The 13,118-nt window shown below is 36.5% G+C and overlaps 1 protein-coding gene across 1 annotated transcript in view; it reads left to right on the top strand.

Moving 5' to 3' along the window:
* The window catches only part of ksr2.L (kinase suppressor of ras 2 L homeolog), a 192,029-nt gene that overhangs the window by 46,934 nt on the left and 131,977 nt on the right, over nt 1-13,118 (top strand). The window contains exon 3 of the mRNA XM_018263769.2: nt 6,810-6,960. Within this exon, the coding sequence (XP_018119258.1) occupies nt 6,810-6,960 (151 nt within the window). The remainder of the gene's footprint in view (nt 1-6,809; nt 6,961-13,118) is intronic.

Genomic DNA, 13,118 nt, shown 5'->3' with positions numbered 1-13,118 from the left:
TTTTTTTTCAATAAAAGGGTGTTTTCTGCTTCCTTATTAGCATTGAAGTGCAGTATATCCTTGTTGGGCCACCAGCACCACAAGGCAACCAAAATGATCCCTTAATCATCTGGCTGAAATGGCTGAAACTGTTTTTTTTTTTTAAATGATATGTAAAACCTCAAAGCAAATGAATGCAAAATTACTCAGGGTGCTCTGTCTGATCTATTGCACAGGGTGTTTGCTATCGCAGATTCGCAGCTCTCATAACATTCCATGGTGCAGTTCCTTCCAGGGATGGTGGGAATAAAAGGCTGCAAATCACATCTAGCATATAAAAGCCACATTTCTCCCTACAAATGTATAATGAGTAAATAATAAAAAGATGCTTAAGGCTGAATGCATGTAAATTAGCACGGAATCTCTATGGTCATGAAACTGACAACTGAATCTCATTTCATATACCAACCAATCTTAGGGGCATTTTTCCTTGTGATTTGTAGAATTTATGTTATCGATATACTGTATATTTTCAGACATTGAGACTCATTTCCTTCCCAAATAACCTGAAACTCAGTTTTAGCCAAGGGAATATCTCCTAGCAACATTTGGATTACCCAACTTCCACTATTATCTCCAGCCTTAAATATTGTTTTGCTTATGTGACTCACTAAATCCGGCTCAGTGAGAACATTTTTAAATATCATACCGGACTTTCCATTCAAATTTATGTCCCTAACTGACCCTTCGTGCATCCCAAATTATATATATATATATATATATATATATATATATATATATATATATATATATATATATATATATATATATATATATATATATATAGTACAGGTCTGGGACCTGTTATCCATAATGCTCGGGGCCTGGGGTTTCGGGATACTGGATCTTTCCATAATTTGGATCTTCATACCATAAGTCTACTAGAAAATCATGTTAACATTAAATGAACACAATAGGTTGGTTTTGCTCTCAATAATAATTAATGATATCTTAGTTAAGATGAAGTACATGGTACCCTTTTAGTATTACACAGAATAAGGAAATTTGGAAAAAATTGAGTCTTTGTTTCCAGATAGCAGATCCCATACCTGTAGTTTAAAGAAAGTGACTTGATTATTGCTACGATCTAGAGGTAGGGTAGCCATCAGAGAAGGAATCATACCATATGTATTACGTAGCTTAGTTGGCATTTAAAGAAAAACTCCATCCTCTTCTAAAATTTGATTAATAAAAGAAAACTAAATCAACTTTTCAATATAAGTTGGAGACACAGTTTCTGTTTTTTAAAGCTTTTTTGGAAATGGAATTTCAGTAGCGTCTGTCCCATTTTATTCTCTGCCTTGTTTGTCCTCACTCCTGAAATAATGCAGGAGCATTACTTCCAATTACAGGCATGGGATCCATTATCCACAAACCCATTATCCAGAAAGATCCAAATTACGGGAAGGGCTTCTCGCAGATAGTCCATTTTAATCAATTTTTCTCTGTAATAATAAAACATTATCTCCATCTGATCCCAACTAAGATATAATGAATCCTTATTGGAAGCAAAACCGGCCTATTGGGTTGACTGTATTTAATGTTTAAATGTTATTGAATGATCCCTTATCCAGAAAACCCCAAGTCCCCAGCATTCTGGATAACAGGTCCCATACTTGTACCAGACCCTAGTTCACACAATATCTTGCATTTCTTGTGCTTAAAATGACTATGAAGAAGCATGCAAGACATTGTGAGAATAAGTATCTTGATTGGAGGAAAACTGACACATTTTGTTTCCACCATTTCCAGAGCAATGGCTCCTGCTGAAAACCAGCCACAGGCAATTTGAGTGGCAAATAACAAATTAATCTGTTTAATCTTCTGTAAACCTGGGTTGATAATTGGCTGGTTATTCACTGACCAAACCAGTAAAATGAATGCTTGAAGCCAATGCTATTAAGGGTTATGGCTTACTTGGCCATTTTGAATGCACCCAAAATATCCCCCATGGTCTTATGTTACAATCAAGCAATAGTTGGGTAACAGCATCTATATGTGTTGTATTTGCTAAAAGCAGACCCATGTGCTATTGCTCTAATCGGGAGGAACAATGGCAGAGAATGTAAGCCTGGTATTTTTTGCCATGAAATGTGGCAACCCTAAGGGAGCTTATGTACTAAAATCCAATTTTATCTCATTGTTTCAATAAAAAAAAGCTGGACCAAACTCCCACCACAATTAATGATAAAATAACTCAAATAAATCATATTGGAAAAAAAAAAAAAAATGTGTGAAAACCCGAATTGTACGATTTTTTTCTGACTTTTCTCCCAAATCTCTAAATTTTTTTGGGGGGGGTTTTGCCCGAAAAACCCAAATTTTCGGATTATCGGGCTAAACCCATCTGAAATCACGATATCTTCAAATAGAGATGGGGACATCTCCATTAACTAAGACAGGTCTGAGATGGCGGATTTTCAGATTTGGGCTTTTTGCAGCATTGGGGTATAATAAATCTCGAAAATCTCCTTTTTTTTCAGGAAAGATTTGAGTTTTTGCCCCAAAAAGGCCAACCAGAAAAATTTGAGGTTTAGAAAATAAAACCCTATATGTGTATTTCTTTTTCCATATCATTTGCATTAGCCAGAACCCCTTCCCAGGTATTTTTTGACATTTTCCCTTGCTTGCACGCACTGAAGAAAACATTTATTTTATATTTAGTCAGTTTTCCTTATTTGCCTTGTATTTATCTGCCTAGTGTTCCTTCCACCCTGTACCAGTAATGATGAACAACATTACCTCATTAGCTGGCACTGAATGCTGGTTTCTGTTTTGTGTTTGATCGCATGCTAGATAGACACATGTAAAACTGGAAGTGGAATGAGTTTATTTTAGGTATGCACCGAATCCAGGATTTGGTTCGGGATTCAGCCACGATTCAGCCTTTTTCAGCAGGATTCAGATTTGAGGAATCCTTGTGCCCGGCTGAACCGAATCTGAATCTTAATTTGCATATGTAAATTAGGGGCAGGTAGGGAAATCACGTGATTTATCGTCACAAAAGAAGATTTTTTTTCACTTTTTCTTTCCTGTTCTAATTTGCATATGCAAATTAAGATTCAAATTCAGTTCAGTATTCGGCCAAATCTTTCACCAAGGATTTGGGAATTCGGCCGAATCCCAAATAGTTTATTCGGTGCATCCTTAGTTTATTTGTTAACATAGCAAGTTAAAAAACTTGATGCGAGTTGAACTTGAATTCAATTAGAGTTTTCAAGTCAGTTATATTAGTTCAAGTTTAAGACATTCAAATGTTTTCTTAAATAACCTCCCATTCTAATTTCAGGTATATTCAAATTTATTAGAGTAAAAAAAAAAAATTCACATGACTTTGAAATTCGAACTTTGATAAATAGGCCTCCCTGTCTACTAGAAAACCATTTAAATGTTAAACCCAATAGGTTGGTTTTGCTTTCAGTAAGGATTCATTATATCTAGGGATGGGTGATTTTGACCCGTTTCGTTAAAAAATTTGCTGTCGGCGACGCCCATTAAAGTCTATGGGCGTCAAAAAAATGTTGTTGCGTGGAGAAATTATTTTGGCGTGTGTCTTTTTTTTGTGACGCACATCTCTATACAAGTCTATGGGCGTCATTTTTCCGGCCAAACAAGGCGGAAAAATTCGCCCATCCCTAATTATATCTTAGTTTACATTAAGTACAAGGTACTGCTTTATTATTCGAGAGAAAAATGGAATCATTTTTAAAAATTTGGATTATTTGGCCATTCCGTAATTCAGAACGTTCTGGATAATTGGTTGCCCATAACGGATTCCAACTAAAATATAATTAATCCTTATTGGAAGCAAAATCAGCCTATCAGTTATGTTTTATATATTCAAATTTCAGAAAGACCTGTTATCTGGAAAGCCCAAGATCCCAAGCATTCTGGATAATAGGTCCTATACTTGTACTAAGAATTCATGATCAGAATGCTGGTAATCACTGCTGGCTACTTCTCATAGCCAGAGATCAACACATTACCCTCTTCCATAGCCATTATTGGTACCCAGGTCAGCCTGGTCTCTATGTTCTATGTACAAAATCACCATTTGCGACGCAAGAACAAAATAAAAGCTTTTGCGTGTTAAAATAACAAAGGAGATGGTTTTTTTAAGTGCTGCAGAGCAATTGTAAATTTCAGAGAGAGAGAGAGAGGGAGGGAGGGAGTTCAGTACAGGTATTTGCAGGCAGCTATTAACACTATGGCTCTTTCTTCTGCATGATTAGATGTGAATGGTGTGAACTTATATGAAGAATTTAAAAAATGCAGAGGAGGCCTTGAATAAAATAAGATTTTTAGCATTTACATAATAAAACTCCACAAAAAGAATACGGCACCCATGGATCAAAATAAAAGATTATTTCTGCAGTGCTTCACACTTAAGTTCTCTGCCTTGGTCCTAAATCAGCTAAATTGTGACAAAAGAAACCTGCGAGAATCTGTCTAATTTTTCGGCTGAATATCCCTGAATGTGGGCGTTTGGCTAGGAATTGTCCAAAAGTCCAAAATGAATACTTGAAGTTTGTTGCAGCTTTGAACATGTGTAGGCTGCTGAGGTCTATGTAGGTCAGTCTAGCGTGTAGGCAGAATCCCAGCTTCTCTGTACTTTACAGGCGACAAGTTCGAATATTTTTCTTTTCCAGTGGCAGATGGAGATTTATTATTGTTCAACTATCACTGTATCAGATGTGGGCTTTGCATTATTGTTCTCTCTCCGGCTGTTCTAAGGCAGTTTATATCAAAGGTCATATTAGACTGAATCAGTTTTTGTAATAACTGTCAAATGAATATATTATTAAGGCTGTGGAATCACACGGCGGAACAACAGTTTTGGTTATAGCAAATGAGCTTTGCTTTTCAGTAAACTGTAATGGAATACATGTGTCATGTCAGTAGAGTTGCTAAATGTCCCTCATTTTTAGGAACAGTTCCTGGTTTGTAAATGCCCTGATATCATAACCACTGTCACTAAGGTTGCCACCTTTGCTGGAAAAAAATACCGGCCTTCCTATATATTTATCTTGTTTCCCTATTAATAACATTGGGACCATCATTTATACTGGCCAGGCTGGTAAAATACCAGCCAGATGGCAACCCTAACTGTCACTCACTATTGTGTCTGTACCCTTTTAAAAGGATTGTTAGCCTTTAATTTTGCCATGATGTAGATAGTGATATTCTGAGCCATTTTGCAATTGGTTTTCATTTTTTATTATTTGTGGGGTTTTTTTTGAGTTACTTAGCTTTTTATTCAGCAGCTCTGCGGTTTGCCATTTCAGCAATTTGGTTGAGGGGGTCCTGTTTGAGCACTGCGGAGCAAAACTGTATGGCATAGTGTAGATGGAGCCTTACCAGCAATCTGTAAAGTGGAAAAAAAAAAACCTCCATCCGCAAATCAATGCCCTTTTTAATACAGCTCAAGACCTTATTTGCCCTTGAAGCTGCTGATTGGCATTGCTTGCTACAGTCAAGTTTATTATCTACAAGGACTCCAAGAAATGTACTCCTGGGCTCTCCCAGAGCTGTTTATCTGCAGTTATTACATACATATGACTTACATACAACTCACACTTACATACGGAAACTATAACAGTGATCTTCTTTGGTTTTCTTGACTTTTATTAGCATTTAGCTATACTAAACCACCCAATCCCTTCTGATGTGTTTTGTCTACTGCAGAGCACAGAAAGGTAAAAATAAATACTTTTACTGTTAAGACAGACATCTGTCTAAGTTGCATTTAATAAGTACATGTATATGTTTCAACTTAACAAAAATCGAAAAGCAGACGGCACTTCTGAAGATGGGGTTTATTGGAGTTCCTTGGTCTTTCCAGCAGGAACTCCAATAAACCCCATCTTCAGAAGTGCCGTCTGCTTTTCGATTTTTGTTGTGTGTACAGTGGGGACACTGTCTGACTGAGCACCTGGCCTGAGGGGAGAGCGGTGAGCTGTTTGCGTTCCCTTTTTTTGCTCTTTTGTCTACATATGTTTCAACTTACATACAAATTCAACTTAAGAACAAACCTACAGACACTATCTTGTACGTAACTCGGGGACTGCCTATACTTAGCTGCAGAGCACTGTATTTCTAGGTCCCATCTGGAACTGTTAATTAGGTATCTGTCGTTATTCATGTTGTTATGCAATCAACGCTTTGGGATTCAAATCTGCTTTTATTTGATACACCCCCAGGTTCGTTTGTACACACCTGGGACCACCATCGGTGGAAGGGATCTGTAAAAAGAAAAGATATGGGGCTCTTTGTGACTTGTTGTGTATAACTGAATGGTGACAAAATAGCACTGGGCCCATAAAAGCAATATTCAAAATTATATCCTACTGGCACCTGGAGCCACACACTAAACTGTTAATATTCTATGTGATTTTTTTCTGTACAAAGGCCTTTTGTAATATACTATGAGCTATAGAGTTCAGAACTCTATTTTTCATGCCTTGGCACACAGCAGAATAAAATCAGACCTAACCTTTTTATAGATGGAAGTTTTCACTGACTGGCTAGATTGTCAGTCCTATGTATAATAAATGAGGTGTGTGAATGTGTATTATGTGGCTGCATAGAAACCAGTGCAATCTACAGTATACACCTAAATTTTGAGTACACCTACTTTGTATTTTTAGGATACAGTTTAACACTTATGTAAGTAAATGATCTCGGCATCTTAGGAAAGCCTCACCAGTGATGATAATCTTATACCGGTGTATTGGTGAACACTAGTTTAATACAATAATGTCCCGTTTCAGGAAATTGATCCTGGGCAGCTGACCTTAGAAGAGCTTCTGGACAAGAGCGATGATCAGGTGTGCAAGACCCTAGAAAAGTTTGGTGCCAGTAGTCAGGAATGTGATCGACTTAACGCATCTCTCTCATGTCTAAGGAGTGTCCATAAATCAGGTAAGGCCTGGATTAATGGCTACTTTAACTACTACCTTGCACATTTTGGTGGAAACATGTTGTTTGAAAAAGGAATTGATATTTAAGTTGAATACTTTTTTGCTCAGATCTGTACTAAAGAATAATTTCTCATAGATTTGGCTGAGGATACTGTGCAAGTTGCTGCCTGTCACCTACCAATAAACCATAGAAAAATAGTATTTTTTTATAATTGATTTTACAACCATAATATGACATGTAATGGAAAAATTATGAGTTTTCATAATTATGAGTTTTAAAAGTCATAATTATGAGTTTTAAAAGTCATAATTCATCAGATTTTTTTTTTTTTGCTGGCCCTAGTGCTCTTCTTTACTTCTGTACTCTTCTGTACTTTTATTTAGAATTAAGCAAAAAAAATCTGTCTGGTTGTCTTGTCATTAACAAGACTCTCTGTAGAGGGAGAAAGTGTGCCACCTTTGTAAGAAAGCTGAGGTTGTACGGGCACCAAGTACAGAAGTTCCCTGCCATAAAATAATTTTTTTGTGTGAAAGATATACAGTAATTTGGTAATAAAAGGTTTAATCGATTATGTGATGGGTTAGTGCATAACTCTATTGCAAATTATAAATATTTATGATTTATTAAAATGGTTATTGTGGGTTTGCTAAAGAAATACAGCATTATTTTACAGATCTAACAGCTAGCTAGCTCAAACACAAACCCACATACTGTATTCTACACAAATGAATGCTCCAGTGACTGTTGATCATTCTAATTTCTCTAGGACCCACTTTTTACACCGCTCTGTAAATGCCTTTCTGGGCAACAGAAGGTGCCGGCATCAGAATCAAAGCACAGTAATTGTACAGAACTTTAATAACCAATCTGTTAATTGGAAGGAATCTCTTTCTTTTTTATTATAATGAACAGGGTCCTTCTTACTTTTATCTATATGTAGTCAGTGCTGTGGAATATGTTGATGTGTATATAGATATATATATAATAAAACCAATGCTGATACTCACTGTTTCAGTCTTACTCAGAAACCTTCATCTGGAGTGATGAGTAATAATACTACTAGTGTAACTGGTCCTTTAGAAAGACACCAAGAGGTACGCACCCCAAAGGGAACACCTCAGCCGAAGTTAAAAGTAGAATTTTAAACCATGCTATTCTGTCAGTTTTAGGAAATTGCAATTCACATTTTCAAGTAATTGAACCTACCACACCAGTATTATGGACTTGCATAAAGGCAAACTTGAACAATGCAGATATCTATATGAAATATTTAATGTAAAGCAGCCCCCATGTAAAACACTGTATAGAACTGAAAAACAAAATCCATTTATATCATTTTCTTATTATTTATATAACATAGGGCCCCTGTAGAGGACTCCTAACCCCCTTCTGAACCACGACATGCCCCTAAACTGTACCATAAAGGAAAGTTAAACTCTCAAAACTGTTGAATGTAGAATTGCTTTGAGTGCTCTTCTTACCACTTTTTCAAGTTACTTTAATTAATTTACAGTTTGCAAGCAGTAGTGTAACTAGAGGGGGGCGGGCCCTGGTGCGTGACGTGCAGCCGGGCCCCGCCCCCCTCCGTATGGCCGCATTTTCTGTGGCGCACGGGCTGCCGGGGGGGCCCTGAGGGGGTGCGGGCCCTGGCCTGCTCGCACCCCTGCTCCCCGGTAGTTCCGCCACTGTTTGCAAGATATTAATCATTTTCAAACTGCCACTATAATGAATTTGCATTCATTGCCACATGCTGGTGATTTTGGATGACTGCCTCCAGTCAGCAAAAAATGAAAGTTGAGAAAAGTTATAATATATATATATTGAGAAAGTTATAATATTACTATTCATGACCCCTATATAACAAATTACATTTTTTATTGGTAATAATAAAAAAATCTCTCTGGCCACTGGAATACTGATAAAGAGCAATGCTTCTATTACTATTCAGCTGATTGTTACCGGATTTCAAGAACTGGCTACAAATTGGCCATAATAGTTTGACTGTATAGTCAAAGTTTGGCTCCAGTCTTACCCATTTCAAAGCTGGTAAAATACAGAGCAAAAGAGAACAATCACTTGCAACAGGTTTTGTAAATGTAATGAGTGAGACATGAAGACATGAGTAAAAAAATTATTGAGAATTGCAAGAAGGGAGAAAACCTACAATAGGCATTTATAATATTTACACATTTGTTATCAAAGCTTCATGTTCTGTACTAAAGTCATTTGCTCAGAGGCCATCTTGCATTGCATTTTTGTGTTGCGGATGGCTATGAGCTTCATGACAAGCTAGCGTGGGTTGTAGAAACAGGCTGCCATTGGGAATAATTCACAGCAAGCTGACTTTGTACCTTAGTTCTTCCCTATACAATCATCAGTTTTTTGATGCCTTTTGATATTGCCCAGTTGTAAGACGCATACGGTAACAAGCTGTTATTTTGGTGGACAAATTGATACCTTGGTATACATGCTTGTTTGTTTTAGAAGGATGGGAAGACTGAATGCATAGTGGTAACTATAAGAAAAAAAGCTTTGAGAAATGCAATGGCAGTGGTCTCTTCCTCTAATGACATATAGCCTTGTTAGGCAGCTAGTCTGTCAGTTAAGGTAGTCACACTTTACTAAGCACTGAGGAAACTTTCATTACCAGAGGAGTAAAGGCACTACATCGATACAGGTGATCAGACTGTGGGATATAGACTTAAAGAACTGAATTATAAATGTAAAGATGTAAATCAAGGGTTAAACATAGTGCCTAAAGGATTGACTAATATCTTACCGGATTATTAACAAGGTATGAAACTGTATACTATTTCACATATTGGAATTTTCTTTTTGCAAACTGCCAATTTTCCGAATGATTACTTTTCAGCGAAAGAGTGGAATATTTTTAAAAGAATCTAATTAATACTATAATAAACAGGTTAAAGGGCAAGTCAACCCCAAAGTAAAAAACATATAATTCTTATCAATTTCCAATATACATTTATTAAAACTTTTAAGTGATGTTAATGCTATTTGTAAAAATAATTGCTATAGAAAACAGCATGTGCTTAACTCCTGGTTGTGACTTTTTAAACAATATTGCAAAAGTCTTATTTCCCCAGCAAAGACAGGTTTGTTAATCAGATGCCTTGTCTTACATTGTATTAACAGTCTTCAGAGCAGAGAATAGACAGGGACAGCCAAACACTGCTTTCAATAGCAATACATGTATACAATAACCATAGAAAATGTGTAATGAATGTATATTGCAAAGTTGCAAAAATGTACTTTATGGGTTGACATTCCATTTAAAGAATATTGCAAGCACTTCTGCACTAGACTGGCTGTAAGTGATTCCTCCTGTACTTCTCACCACTTCATTATTATAGTCTTGCAGTGGGTCATCTAGCATTTTGTTTGGCTCGACAATTTGTATTACTGAAATCGTATATGTATTTTATTCAACCCAGTATTATGGCATAAACCACCATGTCTTTTGCATGTTTGCACCCTGCCCGGTATTTTGCACCACAGAGGTAGATCTTTGTTCTCCTTAAAGACCTGTGCTACCCCCATAAATACAATGTACCAGTGTACCTATATTTATGAGGAGTGGGCTGGAGAAGAACTTAGGGATCCTCCATACTGCCCTATGGCATAAGGGGTAAAGACAAGGCTGCCTAGTGCCTGCCAGTGCTACTCACTGCTCTGTATTCTGTATTTGTATCTGGTGCGAGATTGTGCAGAAAAATCCAAGTTTTCTTTCTGGAAACATTATACATATGCAGGCATGTGATTAAGCTACATTTACTACCTTTTGTGTAAATGCAATGCAGCATAAATAAAGGATAATAGTAATTTGTCATAAATGCTTTAAGACCTATTTATATAAATAACATATATATAAGTTTTTTTTAATTTGAATGAACTCCAAATTTTTGCTTATTTGTTAAAAAAAATATCAACCTAAAAAACTCTTAAAAAAAATTGCTTACATTTTGCCTAGGAGAACTCCCATTCTTCCAATTCCCACTGCTACATGAGCACAGCAGCTTTTTGATGCCAAATTTTAAATTCGAGTTTTTCAAGTGTTTTCTGCTCAATAAGTCTCTAAAATTATAATTTTTCAAACTCTAATTCAGATTTGTGTGTTTTGGCTCATAACAACTGAAATTGTAAAAATTCCGATTCTAACGTCGATAAATCAGCTCCTTGGTATGAAGAACATTTTGCAGAGCAAAACCCTTACCTTGCTTTCTTGCTTAGGTGCTGCAGGACCCATATACAGCACTGAGACAGCGTTAATAAACATTTAAAGGAGAACTAAAGACTAACCAAAGAAGTAGGCTAGAAATGTTGTACATTATGTTTTGGCCTTCTGTACCAGCCCAAGGCAACCGCAGTCCTTTAACAGTAAAGATCTGTGTCTCCATAATGCCCCAGTAGCTCCCAATATTTTTTTCTGCTGACTCACTGCACATGCTCTGTGCTGCTGTCATTTACTGATCTTAGGGACTGACTCAAAATATACAATACGTATAGAATAAAAATATAACAATACGTCTGAAAAATAATTAATACAGATAATTAATACATGGCAGCACAGAAACCAGTGCAACTAGCATAAGAATTTAATAATCAGCCTTGTAGCATCAGCTTATATTACAGGTCAACCTCATTTTCTGATTGTAAATTTACGACGACACCTAAGCTTAGCTTCTCAACAGCTGCTCAGAGCCCACTGAGCATGTGAGTATCGCAGACACTTTCCAAGATGGTGACCCCCTATGACAAGTTCGAAGTCCTGGATCATTGCTGCCATTGAGAAGCTGAAACTTTAGGCTGGTGCAATAAGTTCAGAATATAAAATATGGCATTTTTAACCATATTAATTTTTAGGGTTTAGTTCTCCTTTAAAACAAGTGAATGTAAAATTGATGATAGTGCTATTCTAAGCACTTTTGTAATTTATATTAATTGTTTAATTTTTAATTCCAAGATATTTAGACATACATGTACTGTTAATATGAGTGCATTTTGTTGTAACAGAGCCACCTGCTGGTCAGTTCCTGACTATGCAGTAGTAGCGGAAGTTGTCCAGAAATAGAAAGAGGGCTGGTCTGATGTTCTTCTGGTTAGGAAAAGTGATCTGAGGTTTATGTTGTTTTTCCTAATCAGAACATGCCCCAGCCCTCTTTCTTTCTCCTAACAACTTCTGCGACTACTTTATGGTCAGAAAGGTCAGCAGGTCGCTGTTGTAACAAAATTGATTCATATTAACAGTACACGTATCCCTTAAAAAAAGAAATAATGAATGTAAAGTAGTGATTAGCAAAATTTTTTACGTTTTGCTGTGAAAATGACGCCCACAGACTCCAATGGGAAAAAAATGATGCATGTCAAAAAAAAAATTGACGCCCATAGACTTTAATGCATTTCGGTGAATTTTTGGCACTTCTCGAATTTCCCGCGAAGCGTAACAGGTAAGATTCGCCCATTACTAATGCTTAGCACTCTCAGCAGTTTCACTTATTTTAAAAGATTTAATACTGATACAGGTATTAAATCTATTATCCGGAATGCTTGGGGCATGGGTTTTTCCAGATAACAGATCTTTCCATAATTTGGATAACCAAGTCTAGTAAAAATCTTTTTAATATCAAATAAACCTTTAGCACATTTAGGATCAAGCACGGGGTGCTGTTTTATTATTACAGACGAAAGGCAAATCATTTTTATAAATTAGAATGATATACTTAAAATGGACTCTATGAGACATGGCCTTACCATGAAACAAAGCTTTCTCGATAATGGGTTTCAAAATAACGAATCCCATACCTGTACTATGTTAGATCTGCAGAATGTAGTTTGTACAATGCTTCTTTTCTAATTATTACGAATGTATTATAGGTAATAAAAATATAAAAGCAAGAAAGGAGTTTAGCCTACTGTCCTCTAGGTGCTGATGAACTGAAACTTCTAGGTTGAATAGAGCCAGACCAAGAAGACCTTGCGCCCAAAGCAATGGTGGCAATTTCCCCCCTCGGTTACTACCACACCATTACCCAATGTCTGGCAGTTAATGGCAGACACAGACCAACAGCATTAGGGAACTGTTATTGAGAGATTATTAGATTTGGACAATTTGCTAAAGACGCTACTATGAATTTCAA

Source organism: Xenopus laevis, chromosome 1L (genome assembly GCF_017654675.1).
Source record: "Xenopus laevis strain J_2021 chromosome 1L, Xenopus_laevis_v10.1, whole genome shotgun sequence".
NCBI lineage: Eukaryota > Metazoa > Chordata > Amphibia > Anura > Pipidae > Xenopus > Xenopus laevis.
This window is presented reverse-complemented; position numbering and strand designations above follow the sequence as displayed.